The sequence below is a fragment of the Bombina bombina genome, chromosome 3 (assembly GCF_027579735.1).
Source record: "Bombina bombina isolate aBomBom1 chromosome 3, aBomBom1.pri, whole genome shotgun sequence".
Lineage (NCBI taxonomy): Eukaryota > Metazoa > Chordata > Amphibia > Anura > Bombinatoridae > Bombina > Bombina bombina.
In genome coordinates, this window is record NC_069501.1 from 5516932 (window position 1) to 5539245 (window position 22314).

The 22314-nt window shown below is 46.0% G+C and overlaps 1 protein-coding gene across 1 annotated transcript in view; it reads right to left on the minus strand.

Moving 5' to 3' along the window:
* Positions 1-3587: 3587 nt before the first annotated feature.
* HSF2BP (heat shock transcription factor 2 binding protein) overlaps positions 3588-22314 on the minus strand; it is a 325578-nt gene continuing 306851 nt past the window's right edge. The window contains exons 5-7 of the mRNA XM_053705704.1: positions 21830-21947; positions 20688-20791; positions 3588-3934 (exon numbers count right to left, since the gene is read on the minus strand). Coding sequence (XP_053561679.1) covers positions 3711-3934; positions 20688-20791; positions 21830-21947 — 446 coding nt within the window. The 3' untranslated portion in view covers positions 3588-3710. The remainder of the gene's footprint in view (positions 3935-20687; positions 20792-21829; positions 21948-22314) is intronic.

Below are 22314 nucleotides of genomic sequence, written 5' to 3' on the forward strand. Positions count from 1 at the left end.
AATAACTCGAGGAAGAAGAGCGAACGGAGGAAATAGGTATGCTAGACTGAAGGTCCAAGGTACCGCCAAGGTGTCTATCAGTACAGCCTGAGGGACCCTGAACCTCGATCCGTACCTTGGAAGCTTGGCATTCTGACGAGATGCCATGAGATCCAAATCCTGGCTGACCCCATCTAAGAATCAGGCTGGAAAACACTTCCGGATGGAGTTTCCACTCACCCGGGTGAAAGGTATGCCTGCTCAGGAAGTCCGCCTCCCAGTTGTCCACCCTTGGTATGTGAATCGCTAACAGACAACAAGAGTGGGTTTTCCACCCACCGAAGAATTTTGGCTACCTCCTTCGTTGCTAAGGAACTCCGCATTCCTCCCTGATGATTGATGTAAGCCATTGAAGTTATGTTGTTTAGCTGCAGAGGTCTGAGATGGAAACGAGCAAACGGGATGATGTCCATTGCCGCTACCATCAGCCCGACTACCTCTATGCACTGACCCACTGATGGCCGAGGAGCGGACTGAAGCGCTAGGCAAGAATCCACAGTTGTCATAAATTGGCTCTCTTGGACCAAAGGAAGAATGGAACAAATAGTTTCCATCTTGAAGGACGGTACTCTGAGGAATTTGTTTAGACTCTTGAGATCTAAAATTGGTCTGAAGGTTCCCTCTTTTTTGGGAACCACGAACAGGTTGGAATAAAATCCCAGACCCCGTTTCTGCATTGGAACAGGAACTCTCAAGGGTGGAGAGGTCCCTTACACATTGTAAGAACGCCTCTCTCTTTGTCTGGTCTGCAGATAATCTTGAAAGCAGAAACCTGCTTCTGGGAGGAAAAATTTTGAACTCTAGTTTGTATTCCTGGGACACTATTTCTACTGCCCAGGGATCCTGAACATCTCGAGCCCAAGCCTGGGCGAAAAAGGAAAGTCTGCCCCCTACCAAATCCAGTCCCGGATCAGGGGCATGCCCTTCATGCTGTTTTTAATTCAATAGCAGGCTTCTTGGATTGTTTTCCTTTATTCCAAGCCTGGTTGGGCCTCCAGGAGGGTTTGTATCTGCTCCTGCTTGGAGGCGGAAATGGAAGAACTTTCTTTGAAATTTCGAAAGGAACGAAAATTACTTTGACGTCCCTTTTGCTTGTTTCTCTTATCCTGAGGAAGAAGGTGACTTTTTCCTCCTGTGATATCAGAAATTATCTCCATCAAGCCTGGTCCAAACAAGGTCATCCCCTTGTAAGGAATCTCTAGAAGTTTAGACTTAGATGACACATCTGCAGACCAAGGCTTTAACCATAAGGCTCTGCGAGCTAAGACAGCAAAATCTGAAATCTTTGCTCCCAGTTTGATAACCTGTAGGGAAGCATCAGTAATAAAGGAATTAGCCAACTTAAGAGCCTGGTGAACGTACATCTTCTTGAGTAACCCCTCCAATTTTTTATCCATCGGATCCTTAAAGGCACAACTATCCTCTATGGGTATAGTCGTTCTCTTGGCCAGAGTGCAAACTGCTCCTTCCACCTTGGGTACTGTTTGCCAAGACTCCTTGATAGAGTCTGCTGTGGGAAACATCTTTTTAAATATAGGAGAAGGAGAAAAAGGGATACCCGGTCTCTCCCATTCCTTAGCGATGATCTCAGTAGCTCGATCTGGTACAGGAAAAACCTCCACCAAGGAAGGTACATCAAAATATTTGTTTAGCTTACTGGATTTCTTAGGATTAACTACGACCGTGGTGTCGCAGTGGTCCAATGTAGTTAAAACCTCCTTGAGTAACAGACGGAGGTGTTCAAGCTTAAACCTAAAAGACACAACTTCAGTATCAGCAAGAGGAATTACACTGTTAGAATCTGAAATTTCACCTTCAGATGCTACTAAGGAATCCCCCTCCTCAGGCTTCTGGGAGGGGGCATTTGAAATAGCAACAACTGTGTCAGAAACCTTGCTAACTGAATGTCTATTCTTTCTCTTGCGCTTTACCTGTAACATGGGAAAAGCAGACAACACATTTGAAACTATAGAAGACATGAGGGTAGCGATGTCTTGCAACGTAATTCCAGAAGGAATTAGAGAGGAAGCGCAGGGCACTGCTTGTGCAGGCGGTAAACTTTGTGACGCTTGAGGAGAAAGCTGCGGCATAAATTGAACATTGTCAATAGACTCCTGGGCAACATCCCCCTTGGAACATGTTGGCTCAGAAAAAAGTCTATCCCTATAACTTAAAGTCCTCTCAATACAAGATGAACAAAAAGGGATTGGTGGTTCCACATTAGCATCAAAACACAAGGAGCAGGTGACAATTTGCAAGGCCTCTTGGTCCATTCTGACTCGCAATGGATCAATTAGCAATAAGTTCAATTTCTATCAAAAAGAAAAATCGTCAAAAAACGTTACTGTGTCTTTAAAAGTTAAACCGCAACTATTTTACTCTAAACTGCAGAATGCGGAATACAGTTAAATAAATATAAAATAAAGACACATCTATACCTCAGCTCTATGCTGAGGTGCCTACCTGTCCTTTAACACTGGAGATTAGTCCCTTTAGTCTAAACGATCTGGACTCCAGTAAGAGACAATCCTAGTCGCTTTAGTTCTTCTTTTAGACTTGCATTCTTCAGTAACCCATGCACATCTAGGCAGCCAGAAACTCAGTCACCTCCGCTCCAGAAGTAAGAAAAATGGCGCGTAATACAAAGATTACTGCCTCACTTGGCTCAGCCCATTGTGGGCGTATCTAAATAACACGGTCAGTATTTCTTAAGTTTAACCGCCGGGAGAAGAGGAACCGCCATGGTTTGTATGCCCTCATTAATAAGCAGCTTTCTCAGCCCCAGTACCTGCGTATGCTGTCAAAAGTCCTCTCCAGTAAGGAGAGATAAAATGTCCCTTGTGAAATAAAGTGCTTGGTATTAAAGCCCTTTTCTTTCCTCATACTCTGAGAGTGCCCACTTTTTCTGAGTGACTTGCTCCAGAAATAATTAAAGTGAGCACTTACCTCACAAATCTGCCCGACAGCAGGGCAGCTCACCAGGTTTGAGAGGTCCTCTCCCTCACATAGACCTGTGGAAACAAAAAGGACTGAGTATTTCCCCTCAGACTCTCATAACCAGGGCAGCATACAATCTATGGGAGGCGCAGTGAGAATTATGTCTCACAAGTTCCCATTGCTCTAAAGCCACCACTGCTCTAGTGAAGAGACTGATATGGACTACGGCTACACCCTAGAACAAAGCAGCACAATCTTGCACTACTTTAAAAATAATAAACTCTTGATTGAAGAATCTTTTACTAACACCTAACTTTACCACTTCCTATCACTAACGTAGGCAAAGAGAATGACTGGAGTGGGAGGGAAGGGAGGTGATATTTAACAGCTTTGCTGTGGTGCTCTTTGCCTCCTCCTGCTGACCAGGAGGTGGATATCCCATTAGTAATTAGATGATCCGTGAATTCATTGTGTCATTAAAAAGAAACAGACATTTCAGCTCTTTATAAGAACCCTAAACAGTAATGTTGTGTAAACCATGGCACATTCCTGTGCTGAATAACAATGCTGGCTATGGAGGAGGCACAAGGGGTAATAACAAGACAAATGAAGACTCTAGAAAGTCTGGTTTTATTGCTGTGAGTGTAGAAAACAAGAAACTGAAGCTATAATAACACCACGGCTGAGAACGCAATAAAGATATCATAACAGCATGTTATGTGCATGTGTCTATATCATGTGTGCTCTGACTGGGGCCAACCCTCAACCTCCAGAGCCTTCATATCTTCCAGCAGTTCACATGCCAGGCCCTGGAGATGACGGTTTGTACTCTGTGAAAGCTCTATAATCCTGGGTAGTGACGTCCTGAGGTCGGCCCATAAGGAACGCAGAACATCTGACTCCAACAATACCGACTGGAGGAGGCGCAAAGCATGCATGCATACCTCCGTGTCAGGGTCTGTCAAGAGAACACACATATAACATACATAAAGTCTGCTCTGTGTCAGGGTATAGGGAGGCGCACACACATGTAACACACATACAGCCAGTGAGATGAGAGTATAGGGAGAGCACACACATGTAACACACATACAGCCAGTGAGATGAGAGTATAGGGAGAGCATACACATGTAACACACATACAGACAGTGAGATGAGAGTGTAGGGAGAGCACACACATGTAACACACATACAGACTGTGACAGACCCCTCTGTCAGTACTGGAAGGGTTAACTTTGTTCAGCTTTGAGAAACTATTTTCTGAAAACAGGTTTCCTGACATCACCTATTGTTTACTGTAATTAAGTTTAAGTGATAAGCGTTCACATTGCTTAATCAGACTGCCAGGTGTCAAGAAGGACTTGTGTTTAATTGTTTATTTGGTTAAAGGGACATGAAACCCACATTTTTTTCTTTCATGATTTAGAAAGAGAATGCAGTTTTAAACATCTTTCTAATTTACTTATATTATCTAATTTGTTTTATTCTCTTGATATTCATTGCTGAAAAGCATATCTAGATATGCTCAGTAGCTGCTGAATGGTTGCTGCACATAGAAGCCTCGTGTGATTGGCTCACCATGTGCATTGCTTTTTCTTCAACTAAGGATATCTAAAAAAAATAAGCAAAATAAATAATTGTAAACTGTAATGTTGTTTAAATTTATATTATCTATCTGAATCATGAAAGAAAGATTTTGGGTTTAGTGGCCCTTTAAGTAATGCAATTCTATTGTATCCTGTAAAAGGGCGTCTTCCCTCTATCTAATGTACTATCTTCTTCCAACCCCCCATCTGGTCTTCTAGGGAGTGTGAACCAGGTGGGAGACTTGCATAAATACTGGGCCATCAATAAAACACATTCTGTTTTACCCTCAAGATTGAGCTTGGTCTCGTGTTTGGGGGGAATTAACTGGGTTCGTGTGTTGCTGATCCTGTATTCAGGGCATCTTTCATCTGGAATTAACCCTTGATATCCGGGTTATACCATAACAATTGGTGGCAAGCGACGGGATGGTCCTCATCGCCCAGAAGAGCAAGTACACATCCGGACCTAATGGGAATACCGTATGAAAGGCTGCAAAGAGACACCCTTAAAGACCTGCTAGAACAAAGGGGCCGACAAGCCAGTAACCTCAGGAAGAGGGAGATTATTACAATACTGACCGAGATGGACGGAGTACTGGGCCCGAAGGAACCAATGAGCCCAGCATATCAGACAGAACTCCAGAAGAAGCAAGCTTTGACCGGGCGGTTAAAATAAGACTGGCACATTATGGCCCCAACCCGTCTGCCGAAATTATCAACCAGGTCATAGCAGCTGTGGAGGCCAACCTACTTTGCAAAAGCAGCGCTGCAGCAGCCCAAGTCACAGCAACCCCAGTGCAAAAAAGAAAAGTACATTTTGCAACTTTTAAAAACTTCCTGGAAACAGAAGGAGAGATTGATGGGTACCTTGCGGATTTTGAGAGGCAATGTGCCCTACACAAGGTACACGCAGAGGACTGGGTCACGATATTATCAGGAAAATTATCCGGCCGGGCCAGCGAGGCTTTTCGGGCCATTCCGGATGAGAAAGTCGGGGATTATAATGCTGTAAAAGAGGCTCTGCTCTCCAGCTATTCCATTACAACCGAGGCATACAGGAGGCGGTTCAGAGACACTGTTAAACTAGCTGGAGATTCCTACGTTGAGTGGGCATGTAAGGTGCACCGCACAGCAGCTCACTGGATGGCGGGGTGCCAAGCCGTATCTGGGGAAGTGGTGCTGCAGCTATTCCTGTTGGAACATTGCTTTGACAAGTTATCAGCAGGAGTTAGAGAGTGGGTTTGGGACCGTAAACCCTCCACCCTGCATGAAGCTGCTCGCCTGGCAGATGAGTATATGGATGCCCGCAAACTGGACACTGCTACCACTAAGATCCCTGCCAGAGTGGAGTATCGACCCACAGTCACCCCAGCAGCTACCAGTTACCAACCCCCGGCGCACCGCTCTACCACACCGACTCCAGCCACGAACTATCCTAAGACAGCCCGGTTCAACTCACGGGACTACTCACAACCTATTCGGTGCTTTGGATGTAAGCAACTAGGGCACAAAAGACCAGAGTGTCCCCTAAACACAGCGAACCAAGCACAGTCCTGGAGGAGACCCGCCGGCGGAAACCCACATAACCTTCAGCCTGCTGCCCACTGCGTAGAGGAGGAAGAATGCTGGGGCATCCTACATGAAGCAGACCCCGTGCAAGCTGCCCACCGCAACTGGTTAAAGTGAATGGGAAGGAGGTCAGTGGTCTACGAGATACTGGTGCTACCATGACCTTGCTCCAAAAGAACTTGGTGTCCGAGAACCAGCACACCGGAGACACTGTGGCTGTGAGGGTAGCAGGGGGCGCTGTGTTCCTCCTACCTGTTGCCCGGGTACATTTGGATTGGGGAGTGGGTGCTAGACATGTGAATGTGGGGGTCATGAAAGATTTACCAGCTGATGTTCTCCTTGGAAATGACTTGGCCCCCCTTGTTTTTGCCTACACTCCGATGGGTCCCGCTGATGTAAACCCTGTGACTACCCGTGCCGCCGAGACGACCCACCTGCTGCTGAGACCCAGGTAAGACTCTCTCCCCCGACGTGTACCCTACATCAGGCCCCCTTAGGCTGGGATACCACAGAGACGTACGGGAGGGAAACCCGGGAAGATCCCTTCAGAAGTACAGGGCTAGGGCAGATGCTGGAGAAGAGGGGGTAGATGGGGAACGTTATGAGTGGGTGGGGGATAGGCTATATAGAATCCCTAAACCTGCCCAGAAAAGTACTGCCCCTCCGCAGAATCGGCAGCTGGTGGTGCCTGAGAAATACCGGCAAGAGATTCTGCGGATTGGGCATGATGTACCATTAGCTAGACATCTAGGGTGTCACCGCACAGCTCATAGGATCACCCAAAATTTCTTCTGGCCCAATTTTAACCGAGATGTGCGGGTATATTGTAGTACTTGATTAAGGGAATGGCTCCCGAAACGTTGCATTTGTTTGTACCTCAATAAATTTCTGTATTTTTCTATGAACTCTTGGTGCTGTGGAATCTTGTAACATTGGTATATTGTAGTACTTGCGACACCTGTCAACGGGTGGGTAAGCGGGGGGGATCACCCAAAAGCTAGGCTTATGTCTATGCCTATCATTGGGGAACCCTTTTCCCGCATAGCCGTTGACATTGTGGATTCACTGGCCAGAGCTAGTCCATCAGGTAAGAAGTATATTCTCACCATGGTGGACTATGCCACTCGTTACCCAGAAGGCAGTAGCACTGTCTAATATAGAGGCAGAGACAGTAGCTGATGCCCTGGTTAAGGTTTTCACTAGGATCGGGTTCCCTAAGGAGATTCTCTCCGATCAGGGGACCCAGTTTACCGCTGTGCTCACCCAGCAGCTGTGGAAAGTGTGCAGCATTAAACCGCTGCTCAGTTCGCCTTATCACCCACAGACTAACGGTCTCTGCGAGTGCTTTAATGGCACCCTCAAGCAGATGCTGAGGACCTTTACTGACACTTGCAGAGACTGGGAGCAATTCCTGCCTCATCTGCTATTTGCGTACAGAGAGGTGCCCCAGGAATCTACTGGGTTCTCTCCCTTTGAGTTACTCTATGGGAGAAGGGTCTGCGGACCCCTGGATCTCATTAGAGGACACTGGGAGGGAGAGACAGAGCAGGAGGGGATCCCCATAGTACCATATGTCCTGGAACTCCGGGACCGCATGGAGAAACTGTCCCTGATGGTAAGGGATAATCTCTAGGTGGCCCAGGGGAGACAGAAGAGGTGGTACGATCGGGGTACCCGGCAGCGGGTCTTCCAGGTTGGACAGAAAGTTTTGGTGCTCAAGCCTGTGAGGACCAACAAGATGCAAGCATCTTGGCAGGGCCCGTATAAGGTGTTATCTCAGGTGTGTGATACTACCTATATTATAGCCAGCTGTGCAGATGAAAGGATCCAGCGATCCTTCCATGTGAACATGCTGAAGGAGTATCAGGAGAGGCCAGAGGATGTCACTGCAGTGTGTGCCCCTGCTGCAGACGACCCAGAGAATTTACCCCTGCCCGACTTACTAGAGAAGGACCCCCAGACTGACCTCACTAGTCTTGTGCAGCTAGGGGACCGGTTAAGCCCTACAGAGAAGGTACAGGCAAGACAGCTTCTGTGGGAGAAGCAGGCGGCGTTCTCCCAAGAGCACGGCTACACTACCCTAGCTGTACATAAGGTAGAGACCCCTGGGCAGAATCCCCTGCGACAGCCCCCCTACCGTATCCCCGAAGCAGTCCGAGAAGGAATGCGGAAGGAGATACAGGAGATGGCTCGGCTGCGAGTCATCGAGCACTCCGATAGCCCTTGGGCTTCGCCTGTAGTCCTGGTACCTAAGAAAGATGGGACCACCCGGTTCTGTGTGGACTACAGGCGGCTCAACGAAAGGACCACCACTGACGCCTACCCGATGCCCCGGGTAGATGAATAACTAGACCGTATTGCTAGAGGACGCTATCTGACCCCCATAGACCTGTGTAAGGGCTATTGGCAGATTCCCCTGGCCGAGGATGCTATCCCCAAGTCGGCATTCGTCACCCCATTTGGCCTATACCAGTTTAAGGTCATGCCCTTTGGGATGAAGAATGCTCCGGCTACCTTCCAGCGTATGGTGGATAGACTCCTCGATGGCTTCCAGGAATTTGCTTGTGCCTACCTGGACGACATTGCGGTCTACAGTGAGTCCTGGGAGGAACACCTAACCCATGTAGGGGTGGTTCTGGACAAGATTCGGGCTGCTGGCCTGACCTTGAAACCAGACAAGTGCCATCTAGGTATGGCTTAAGTACAGTACTTGGGTCACCGAGTGGGGTGTGGGAGCCAGAGACCAGAGCCAGCTAAGGTAGAGGTTGTGGCTAACTGGCCCACACCTATCACTAAGACCCAAGTGCTAGCCTTCCTGGGGACGGCCGGTTATTACCGACGTTTTGTCCCGGACTACAGTACTATGGCCAAGCCCCTGACTGACCTGACTAAAAAGAACCTTCCTAAACAGGTCCTGTGGTCTCCAGCTTGTGAAGCCGCGTTTCAGGCACTGAAGCAGGCTCTTGTGAATGCCCCTGTTTTGGCTGCCCCAGTCCCTAACAAACGTTTTCTCATTCATACAGATGCTTCCATGTATGGACTGGGGGCTGTGCTGAGCCAAGTCGGGGAGGATGGAGGAGAGCACCCTGTCGCATACTTAAGCAGAAAGTTGTTACCTCGAGAAGTAAGTTATGCGACAGTAGAGAAGGAATGTTTAGCCCTGGTCTGGGCACTGAAGAAGTTGAACCCTTATTTATACGGACAGGAATTCTCTCTCATAACGGACCACAATCCCTTAGTCTGGCTTAATCGGGTCTCAGGAGACAATGGTAGATTGCTGCAGTGGAGTTTAGCCCTCCAACCCTATAACTTTACCATCAGCTACCGGCCCGGTAAGCAAAACTGGAATGCAGATGGATTGTTCCGGCAAGCTGACATTCCTACCACCTCCTAGTCCGGTCATCCCCAAGTTGACCCGCCAAAGGGTCAAGCCGGGTCTGCCGGTGTGTCACACCAGGAGGGAGCCGTGTGACAGACCCCTCTGCCAGTACTGGAAAGGTTAACTTTGTTCAGCTTTGAGAAACTATTTTCTGAAAACAGGTTTGCTGACATCAGCTATTGTTTACTGTAATTAAGTTTAAGTGATAAGCGTTCACATTGTTTAATCAGACAGCCAGGTGTCAGGAAGGACTCCCTTGTTTTCTTGTGTTTAATTGTTTATTTGGTTAAGTAATGCAATTCTATTGTATCCTGTAAAAGGGCGTCTTCCCTCTATCTAATGTACTATCTTCTTCCAACCCCCCATCTGGTCCCCTAGGGAGTGTCAACCAGGTGGGAGACCTGCATAAATACTGGGCATATAGCCCTCAATAAAACACGTTTTACCCTCAAGATGGAGATTGGTCTCATGTTTGGGGGGAATTAACTGGGTTTGTGTGTTGCTGATCCCGTATTCAGGGCATCTTTCATCTGGTATTAACCCTTGATATCCGGGTTATACCATAACACACACACAGTGAGATGAGAGTGTAGGGAGAGCACACACATGTAACACACATACAGACACAGTGAGATAAGAGTGTAGGGAGCACTAACATGTAACACACATACAGACACAGTGAGATGAGAGTATAGGGAGAGCACAGAAATGTAACACACATACAGACACAGTGAGATGAGAGTATAGGGAGAGCATACACATGTAACACACATACAGACACAGTGAGATGAGAGTGTAGGGAGAGCATACACATGTAACACACATACAGACAGTGAGATGAGAGTGTAGGGAGCACACACATGTAACACACATACAGACACAGTGAGATGAGAGTATAGGGAGAGCACACACATGTAACACACATACAGACACAGTGAGATGAGAGTGTAGGGAGCACACACGTGTAACACACATACAGACACAGTGAGATGAGAGCATAGGGAGAGCACACACATACAGACACAGTGAGATAAGAGTGTAGGGAGAGCATACACATGTAACACACATACAGACAGTGAGATGAGAGTGTAGGGAGAGCACACACATGTAACAAACATACAGACACAGTGATATGAGAGTGTAGGGAGAGCACATACATGTAACACACATACAGACAATAAGATGAGAGTATAGGGAGAGCACACACATACAGACACAGTGAGATAAGAGTGTAGGGAGAGCATACAAATGTAACACACATACAGACAGTGAGATGAGAGTGTAGGGAGAGCACACACATGTAACACACATACAGACAGTGAGATGAGAGTGTAGGGAGAGCACACACATGTAACACACATACAGACAATAAGATGAGAGTATAGGGAGAGCACACACATACAGACACAGTGAGATAAGAGTGTAGGGAGAGCATACAAATGTAACACACATACAGACAGTGAGATGAGAGTGTAGGGAGAGCACACACATGTAACACACATACAGACAGTGAGATGAGAGTGTAGGGAGAGCACACACATGTAACACACATACAGACACAGTGAGATGAGAGTATAGGGAGAGCACACACATGTAACACACATACAGACACAGTGAGATGAGAGTGTAGGGAGAGAATACACATGTAACACACATACAAACAGTGAGTTGAGAGTGTAGGGAGAGCACACACATGTAACACACATACAGACACAGTGAGATGAGAGTGTAGGGAGAGCACATACATGTAAAACACATACAGACAGTAAGATGAGAGCGTAGGGAGAGCATACACATGTAACACACATACAGACAGTGAGATGAGAGTGTAAGGAGAGCACACACATGTAACACACATACAGACAGTGAGATGAGAGTGTAGGGAGAGCACACACATGTAACACACATACAGACACAGCTAGATGAGAGTGTAGGGAGAGCACACACATGTAACACACATACAGACAGTAAGATGAGAGTGTAGGGAGAGCACACACATGTAACACACATACAGACAGTAAGATGAGAGTGTAGGGAGAGCACACACATGTAACACACATACAGACACAGTGAAATGAGAGTGTAGGGATAGCACACACATGTAACACACATACAGACACAGTGAGATGAGAGTGTAGGGATAGCACACACATGAAACACACATACAGACACAGTAAGATGAGAGTATAGGGAGAGCACAAACATGTAACACAGATACAGACACAGTGAGGTGAGAGTGTAGGGAGAGCACACACATGTAACACACATACAGACACAGTGAGATAAGAGTGTAGGGAGCACACACATGTAACACACATACAGACATAGTGAGATGAGAGTGTTGGGAGAGCACACACATGTAACACACATACAGACATAGTGAGATGAGAGTGTAGGGAGAGCACACACATGTAACACACATACAGACATAGTGAGATGAGAGTGTTTGGAGAGCACACACATGGAACACACATACAGATACGGTGAGATGAAAGTGTAGGGAGCACACACATGTAACACACATACAGACATAGTGAAATGAGAGTGTAGGGAGAGCACACACATGTAACACACATACAGACATAGTGAGATGAGAGTGTTGGGAGAGCACACACATGCAACACAAATACAGACACAGTGAGATGAGAGTGTAGGGAGAGCACACACACATGTAACACACATACAGACATAGTGAGATGAGAGTGTTGGGAGAGCACACACATGTAACACACATACAGACACAGTGAGATGAGAGTATAGGGAGAGCACACACATGTAACACACATACAGACACAGTAAGATAAGAGTGTAGGGAGAGCACACACATGTAACACACATACAGACAGTAAGATGAGAGTGTAGGGAGAGCATACAAATGTAACACACATACAGACACAGTGAGATGAGAGTGTAGGGAGAGCACATACATGTAACACACATACAGACAGTAAGATGAGAGTGTAGGGAGAGCATACAAATGTAACACACATACAGACAGTGAGATGAGAGTGTAGGGAGAGCACACAAAAGTAACACACATACAGACAGTGAGATGAGAGTGTATGGAGAGCACACACATGTAACACACATACAGACACGGTGAGATGAGAGTATAGGGAGAGCAAACACATTTAACACACATACACAGTGAGATGAGAGTGTAGGGAGAGCATACACATGTAACACACATACAGACACAGTGAGATGAGAGTGTAGGGAGAGCACATACATGTAACACACATACAGAGAATAAGATGAGAGTGTAGGGAGAGCACACACATGTAACACACATACAGACAGTGAGATGAGAGTGTAAGGAGAGCCCACACATGTAACACACATACAGACAGTGAGATGAGAGTGTAGGGATAGTACACAAATGTAACACACATACAGACAGTAAGATGAGAGTGTAGGGAGAGCACACACATGTAACACACATACAGACACAGCTAGATGAGAATGTAGGGAGAGCACACACATGTAACAACCATACAGACACAGTGAGATGAGAGTATAGGTAGAGCACACACATGTAACACACATACAGACACAGTAAGATGAGAGTATAGGGAGAGCACAAACATGTAACGCACATACAGACACAGTGAGATGAGAGTGTAGGGAGAGCACACACAAGTAACACACATAAAGACACAGTGAGATAAGAGTGTAGGGAGAGCACACACACATGTAACACACATACAGACAGTGAGATAAGAGTGTAGGGAGCACACACATGTAACACACATACAGACACAGTGAGATGAGAGTGTAGGGAGAGCACACACATGTAACACTCATACAGACATAGTGAGATGAGAGTGTAGGGAGAGCACACACACATGTAACACACATACAGACAGTGAGATGAGAGTGTAGGGAGAGCACACACACATGTAACAAACATACAGACACAGTGAGATGAGAGTGTAGGGAGAGTACATACATGTAACACACATATAGACAGTAAGATGAGAGTGTAGGGAGAGCACACACATGTAACACACATACAGACAATAAGATGAGAGTGTAGGGAGAGCATACAAATGTAACACACATACAGACAGTGAGATGAGAGTGTAGGGAGAGCACACACATGTAACACACATACAGACACAGTGAGATGAGAGTATAGGGAGAGCACACACATGTAACACACATACAGACACAGTGAGATGAGAGTGTAGGGAGAGAATACACATGTAACACACATACAAACAGTGAGATGAGAGTGTAGGGAGAGCACACACATGTAACACACATACAGACACAGTGAGATGAGAGTGTAGGGATAGCACACACATGTAACACACATACAGACACAGTGAGATGAGAGTATAGCGAGAGCACACACATGTAACACACATACAGACACAGTAAGATGAGAGTATAGGGAGAGCACAAACATGTAACACACATACAGACACAGTGAGATAAGAGTGTAGGGAGCACACACATACAGACATAGTGAGATGAGAGTGTTGGGAGAGCACACACATGAAACACACATACAGACATAGTGAGATGAGAGTGTAGGGAGAGCACACACATGTAACACACATACAGACATAGTGAGATGAGAGTGTTTGGAGAGCACACACATGGAACACACATACAGATACGGTGAGATGAAAGTGTAGGGAGCACACACATGTAACACACATACAGACATAGTGAGATGAGAGTGTTGGGAGAGCACACACATGCAACACAAATACAGACACAGTGAGATGAGAGTGTAGGGAGAGCACACACACATGTAACACACATACAGACACAGTGAGATGAGAGTATAGGGAGAGCACACACATGTAACACACATACAGACACAGTAAGATAAGAGTGTAGGGAGAGCACACACACATGTAACACACATACAGACAGTGAGATAAGAGTGTAGGGAGAGCACACACACATGTAACACATACAGACACAGTGAGATGAGAGTATAGGGAGAGCACACACATGTAACACACATACAGACACAGTAAGATAAGAGTGTAGGGAGAATACACACATGTAACACACATACAGACAGTAAGATGAGAGTGTAGGGAGAGCATACAAATGTAACACACATACAGACACAGTGAGATGAGAGTGTAGGGAGAGCACATACATGTAACACACATACAGACAGTAAGATGAGAGTGTAGGGAGAGAATACAAATGTAACACACATACAGACAGTGAGATGAGAGTGTATGGAGAGCACACACATGTAACACACATACAGACACGGTGAGATGAGAGTATAGGGAGAGCAAACACATTTAACACACATACAGAATGTGAGATGAGAGTGTAGGGAGAGCACACACATGTAACACACATACAGACACAGTGAGATGAGAGTGTAGGGAGAGCACATACATGTAACACACATACAGAGAATAAGATGAGAGTGTAGGGAGAGCATACACATGTAACACACATACAGACAGTGAGATGAGAGTGTAAGGAGAGCCCACACATGTAACACACATGCAGACAGTGAGATGAGAGTGTAGGGAGAGCACACACATGTAACACACATACAGACACAGCTAGATGAGAGTGTAGGGAGAGCACACACATGTAACACACATACAGACACAGTGAGATGAGAGTATAGGTAGAGCACACACATGTAACACACATACAGACACAGTGAGATGAGAGTGTAGGGAGAGCACACACATGTAACACACATACAGACATAGTGAGATGAGAGTGTAGGGAGAGCACATACATGTAACACACATATAGACAGTAAGATAAGAGTGTAGGGAGAGCACACACAAGTAACACACAAACAGACGGTAAGATGAGAGTAAAGGGAGCACACACATGTAACACACATACAGACACAGTGAGATGAAAGTATAGGGAGAGCACACACATGTAACACACATACAGACACAGTGAGATAAGAGTGTAGGGAGAGCACACACAAGTAACACACATACAGACAGTGAGATGAGAGTGTAGGGAGAGCAAACACATGTAACACACATACAGACAGTGAGATGAGACTGTAGGGAGAGCACACACATGTAACACACATACAGACATAGTGAGATGAGAGTGTTTGGAGAGCACACACATGTAACACACATACAGATAGTGAGAAGAGAGTGTAGGGAGAGCACACACACATGTAACACACATACAGACATAGTGAGATGAGAGTGTTGGGAGAGCACACACATGTAACACACATACAGACACGGTGAGATGAGAGTGTAGGGAGAGCACACACATGTAACACACATACAGACACAGTGAAATAAGAGTGTAGGGAGAGCACACACATGTAACACACATACAGACAGTGAGATGAGAGTATAGGGAGAGCACAAACATGTAACACACATACAGACACAGTGAGATGAGAGTGTAGGGAGCACACAAACATGTAACACACATACATACATAGTGAGATGAGAGTGTAGGGAGAGCACACACATGTAACACACATACAGACACAGTGAGATGAGAGTATAGGGAGAGCACACACATGTAACACACATACAGACACAGCAAGATGAGTGTATAGGGAGAGCACACACATGTAACACACATACAGACAGTGAGATGAGAGTGTAGGGAGCACACACATGTAACACACATACAGACACAGTGAGATGAGAGTATAGGGAGAGCACACACATGTAACACACATACAGACATAGTAAGATGAGAGTGTAGGGAGAGCACACACATGTAACACACATACAGACACAGTGAGATGAGAGTGTAGGGAGAGCACACACACATGTAACACACATAAAGACACACTGAGATGAGAGTGTAGGGAGAGCATTCACATGTAACACACATACAGACACAGTGAGATGAGAATATAGGGAGAGCACACACATGTAACACACATACAGACAGTGAGATGAGAGTGTAGGGAGGACACACATGTAACACACATACAGACACAGTGAGATGAGAGTGTAGGAAGAGCACACACATGTAACACACATACAGACACAGTGAGATGAGAGTGTAGGGAGAGCACACACATGTAACACACATACAGACACAGTGAGATGAGAGTGTAGGGAGGACACACATGTAACACACATACAGAGACAGTGAGATGAGAGTGTAGGGAGCACACACATGCAACACACATACAGACACAGTAAGATGAGAGTATAGGGAGAGCACACACATGTAACACACATACAGACACAGTGAGATGAGAGTGTAGGGAGAGCACACACACATGTAACACACATACAGACACAGTGAGATAAGAGTGTAGGGAGAGCACACACACATGTAACACACATACAGACACAGTGAGATGAGAGTGTAGGGAGAGCACACACAAGTAACACACATACAGACAGTGACATGAGAGTGTAGGGAGAGCACACACACATGTAACACACATACAGACACAGTGAGATGAGAGTGTAGGGAGAGCACACACAAGTAGCACACATAAAGACACAGTGAGATGAGAGTGTAGGGAGAGCACACACAAGTAACACACATAAAGACACAGTGAGATAAGAGTGTAGGGAGAGCACACACACATACAGACAGTGAGATAAGAGTGTGGGGAGAGCACACACACATGTAACACACATACAGACACAGTGAGATAAGAGTGTAGGGAGAGCACACACACATGTAACACACATACAGACAGTGAGATAAGAGTGTAGGGAGAGCACACACACATGTAACACACATACAGACAGTGAGATAAGAGTATAGGGAGAGCACAAACATGTAACACACATACAGACACAGTGAGATAAGAGTGTAGGGAAAGCACACACATGTAACACACATACAGACACAGTGAGATGAGAGTGTAGGGAGAGCACACACACAAGTAACACACATAAAGACACAGTGAGATAAGAGTGTAGGGAGAGCACACACAAGTAACACACATAAAGACACAGTGAGATGAGAGTGTAGGGAGAGCACACACAAGTAACACACATACAGACACAGTGAGAGAAGAGTGTAGGGAGAGCACACACAAGTAACACACATACAGACACAGTGAGATGAGAGTGTAGGGAGAGCACACACAAGTAACACACATATAGACACAGTGAGATGAGAGTGTAGGGAGGGCACACACAAGTAACACACATACAGACACATTGAGATGAGAGTGTAGGGACAGCACACACAAGTAACACACATACAGACACAGTGAGATAAGAGTGTAGGGAGAGCACACACACATGTAACACACATACAGACAGTGAGATAAGAGTGTGGGGAGAGCACACACACATATAACACACATACAGACACAGTGAGATAAGAGTGTAGGGAGAGCACACACACATGTAACACACATACAGACAGTGAGATAAGAGTGTAGGGAGAGCACACACATGTAACACACATACAGACACAGTGAGATAAGAGTGTAGGGAGAGCACACACATGTAACACACATACAGACACAGTGAGATAAGAGTGTAGGGAGAGCACACACAAGTAACACACATACAGACACAGTGAGATAAGAATGTAGGGAGAGCACACACAAGTAACACACATACAGACAGTGAGATAAGAGTGTAGGGAGAGCACACACAAGTAACACACATACAGACAGTGAGATAAGAGTGTAGGGAGAGCACACACAAGTAACACACATAAAGACACAGTGAGATGAGAGTGTAGGGAGAGCACACACAAGTAACACACATACAGACACAGTGAGATGAGAGTGTAGGGAGAGCACACACAAGTAACACACATACAGACACAGTGAGATGAGAGTGTAGGGAGAGCACACACAAGTAACACACATAAAGACACAGTGAGATGAGAGTGTAGGGAGAGCACACACAAGTAACACACATACAGACACAGTGAGAGAAGAGTGTAGGGAGAGCACACACAAGTAACACACATACAGAGACAGTGAGATGAGAGTGTAGGGAGAGCACACACAAGTAACACACATATAGACACAGTGAGATGAGAGTGTAGGGAGAGCACACACAAGTAACACACATACAGACACAGTGAGATGAGAGTGTAGGGAGAGCACACACAAGTAGCACACATACAGACACAGTGAGATAAGAGTGTAGGGAGAGCACACACACATGTAACACACATACAGACAGTGAGATAAGAGTGTAGGGAGAGCACACACACATGTAACACACATAAAGACACAGTGAGATAAGAGTGTAGGGAGAGCACACACAAGTAACACACATACAGACACAGTGAGATAAGAATGTAGGGAGAGCACACACAAGTAACACACATACAGACAGTGAGATAAGAGTGTAGGGAGAGCACACACAAGTAACACACATACAGACAGTGAGATAAGAGTGTAGGGAGAGCACACACAAGTAACACACATACAGACACAGTGAGATAAGAGTGTAGGGAGAGCACACACAAGTAACACACATACAGACACAGTGAGATGAGAGTGTAGGGAGAGCACACACAAGTAACACACATACAGACACAGTGAGATGAGAGTGTAGGGAGAGCACACACAAGTAACACACATACAGACACAGTGAGAGAAGAGTGTAGGAAGAGCACACACAAGTAACACACATACAGACCAGTGAGATGAGAATGTAGGGAGAGCACACACAAGTAACACACATACAGACACAGTGAGATGAGAGTGTAGGGAGAGCACACACAAGTAACACACATAAAGACACAGTGAGATGAGAGTGTAGGGAGAGCACACACAAGTAACACACATACAGGCACAGTGAGAGAAGAGTGTAGGGAGAGCACACACAAGTAACACACATACAGACACAGTGAGATGAGAGTGTAGGGAGAGCACACACAAGTAACACACATACAGACACATTGAGATGAGAGTGTAGGGAGAGCACACACAAGTAACACACATACAGACACAGTGAGATGAGAGTGTAGGGAGAGCACACACAAGTAACACACATACAGACACAGTGAGATAAGAGTGTAGGGAGAGCACACACATGTAACACACATACAGACACAGTGAGATAAGAGTGTAGGGAGAGCACACACATGTAACACACATACAGACACAGTGAGATAAGAGTGTAGGGAGAGCACACACACATGTAACACACATACAGACACAGTGAGATAAGAATGTAGGGAGAGCACACACACATGTAACACACATACAGACACAGTGAGATAAGAGTGTAGGGAGAGCACACACAAGTAACAAACATACAGACACAGTGAGATAAGAGTGTAGGGAGAGCACACACAAGTAATACACATACAGACAGTGAGATGAGAGTGTAGGGAGAGCACACACATATGTAACACACATACAGACACAGTGAGATGAGAGTGTAGGGAGAGCACACACATGTAACACACATACAGACACAGTGAGATAAGAGTGTAGGGATAGCACACACAAGTAACACACATACAGACAGTGAGATAAGAGTGTAGGGAGAGCACACACAAGTAACACACATATAGACACAGTGAGATAAGAGTGTAGGGAGAGCACACACAAGTAACACACATACAGACACAGTGAGATAAGAGTGTAGGGAGAGCACACACAAGTAACACACATACAGACACAGTGAGATAAGAGTGTAGGGAGAGCACACACATATGTAACACACATACAGACACAGTGAGATAAGAGTGTAGGGAGAGCACACACAAGTAACACACATACAGACAGTGAGATAAGAGTGTAGGGAGAGCACACACAAGTAACACACATACAGACACACACAGTGAGATGACCACTTGTTTGGGGAAGACACTTTAATTCCAGTCCCCCAGTCCTCCCAGAAAGTAGCACCCCCAAATATATGGTATACCTAGGTGACTCCCCTTTTAAAAAGCAGCAGACCGGGGCTCAATTCCGGTCTGGTGCTGAGTTCCAGAAGCCCGGCTAGGCTAGCAAGGTTTTGCCGGCACTTCGGCAGTCGGGTGGCGGTGTTTTAGCACATCTCTATGACAAATTATTTAAACATTGATTATAAATTTAGCGACATAGCTTCATAGTTATAATGGGGAGGTTTGCTATATATATATAGAGAGACTCATGAGTATATATCAGATCTATATAGGGCCCCATGTCTCATGTGTACAATCAGGGACCATATGTATTGCCATAGCAACCTCTAGTATGCATGTACTGCATAAACATCTATATAGGGCTGAGTACACTGTGGAGGCCTCACCTGTAATAAGTCTCTGGAGCTGCATGATACATGATCTGTTCTGACTCATCCAGGAGAGACCGCTCTGATTTATTGACACATTGTACAGAGACATCAGCATGAGACTGCAGAAAAAACCCAAAAGTATGTTCTGGTGAAACAACAGCATCAGACATCAGCCTGAGACTGTGAGGGGCACATCAGTGTGAGACTGTGAGGGGCACATCAGTGTGAGACTGTGAGGGGCACATCAGTGTGAGACTGTGAGGGGCACATCAGTGTGAGACTGTGAGGGGCACATCAGTGTGAGACTGTGAGGGGCACATCAGTGTGAGACTGTGAGGGGCACATCAGTGTGAGACTGTGAGGGGCACATCAGTGTGAGACTGTGAGGGGCACATCAGTGAGACTGTGAGGGGCACATCAGTGAGACTGTGGGGGCACATCAGTGAGACTGTGAGGGGCACATCAGTGTGAGACTGTGAGGGGCACATTAGTGTGAGACTGTGAGGGGCACATCAGTGTGAGACTGTGAGGAGCACATCAGTGTGAGACTGTGAGGGACACATCAGTGTGAGACTGTGAGGGACACATCAGCGTGAGACTGTGAGGGGCACATCAGCGTGAGACTGTGAGGGACACATCAGAGTGAGACTGTGAGGGACACATCAGTGAGACTGTGAGGGGCACATCAGTGAGACTGTGAGGGGCACATCAGTGTGAGACTGTGAGGGGCACATCAGTGTGACTGTGAGGGACACATCAGAGTGAGACTGTGAGGGACACATCAGTGAGACTGTGAGGGACACATCAGAGTGAGACTGTGAGGGACACATCAGTGAGACTGTGAGGGGCACATCAGAGTGAGACTGTGAGGGACACATCAGTGAGACTGTGAGGGGCACATCAGTGAGACTGTGAGGGGCACATCAGTGTGAGACTGTGAGGGGCACATCAGTGTGACTGTGAGGGGCACATTAGCGTGAGACTGTGAGGGGCACATCAGTGTGAGACTGTGAGGGGCACATCAGCGTGAGACTGTGAGGGGCACATCAGCGTGAGACTGTGAGGGGCACATCGGTGTGGTATTGCAAGAGACATATATATATGAGACATCTTCTCTATCTCAGTTATAAAAAACATGAATATAATGTCAGTCTCACATTCTTAGCCGGTTGCAGGTCCCCAGTCTGATTTCTCCCAGAAGATGGATCCAGGTTCCCAGTAGATCTGTGCAGGACGACACCAAGTAGTCACGTCCATAGGAGACAGCAGCTATATCTATGGGAGAGACAGCAGGACACAAGAGATTTGTGCCGAGAGAGATAACAGAAGCTAGCCCAGTATTACCATAAATACATAAAGTCTGTTGGTTTTCATATTTGGTGCTAATTGTCATAAGTTAAACAAGTATTCAACCCACCTATAAATACTGTTTGTGCATTTGATACATTTCAATAATAAATGACGCAGCATCTACCAGTCCCTGTGACGACAACAACAGTGCTTATTTTATTTTGTGCTCACCATATCATTCATTAGGACAATGCACCACTACATATTGTTTTACATTAACGGTTGTGTTAGCACCAAGATCCCAGCATTTTGCCCTATTACCCATCATGCACTTAATGTCCATAGTGCAAGG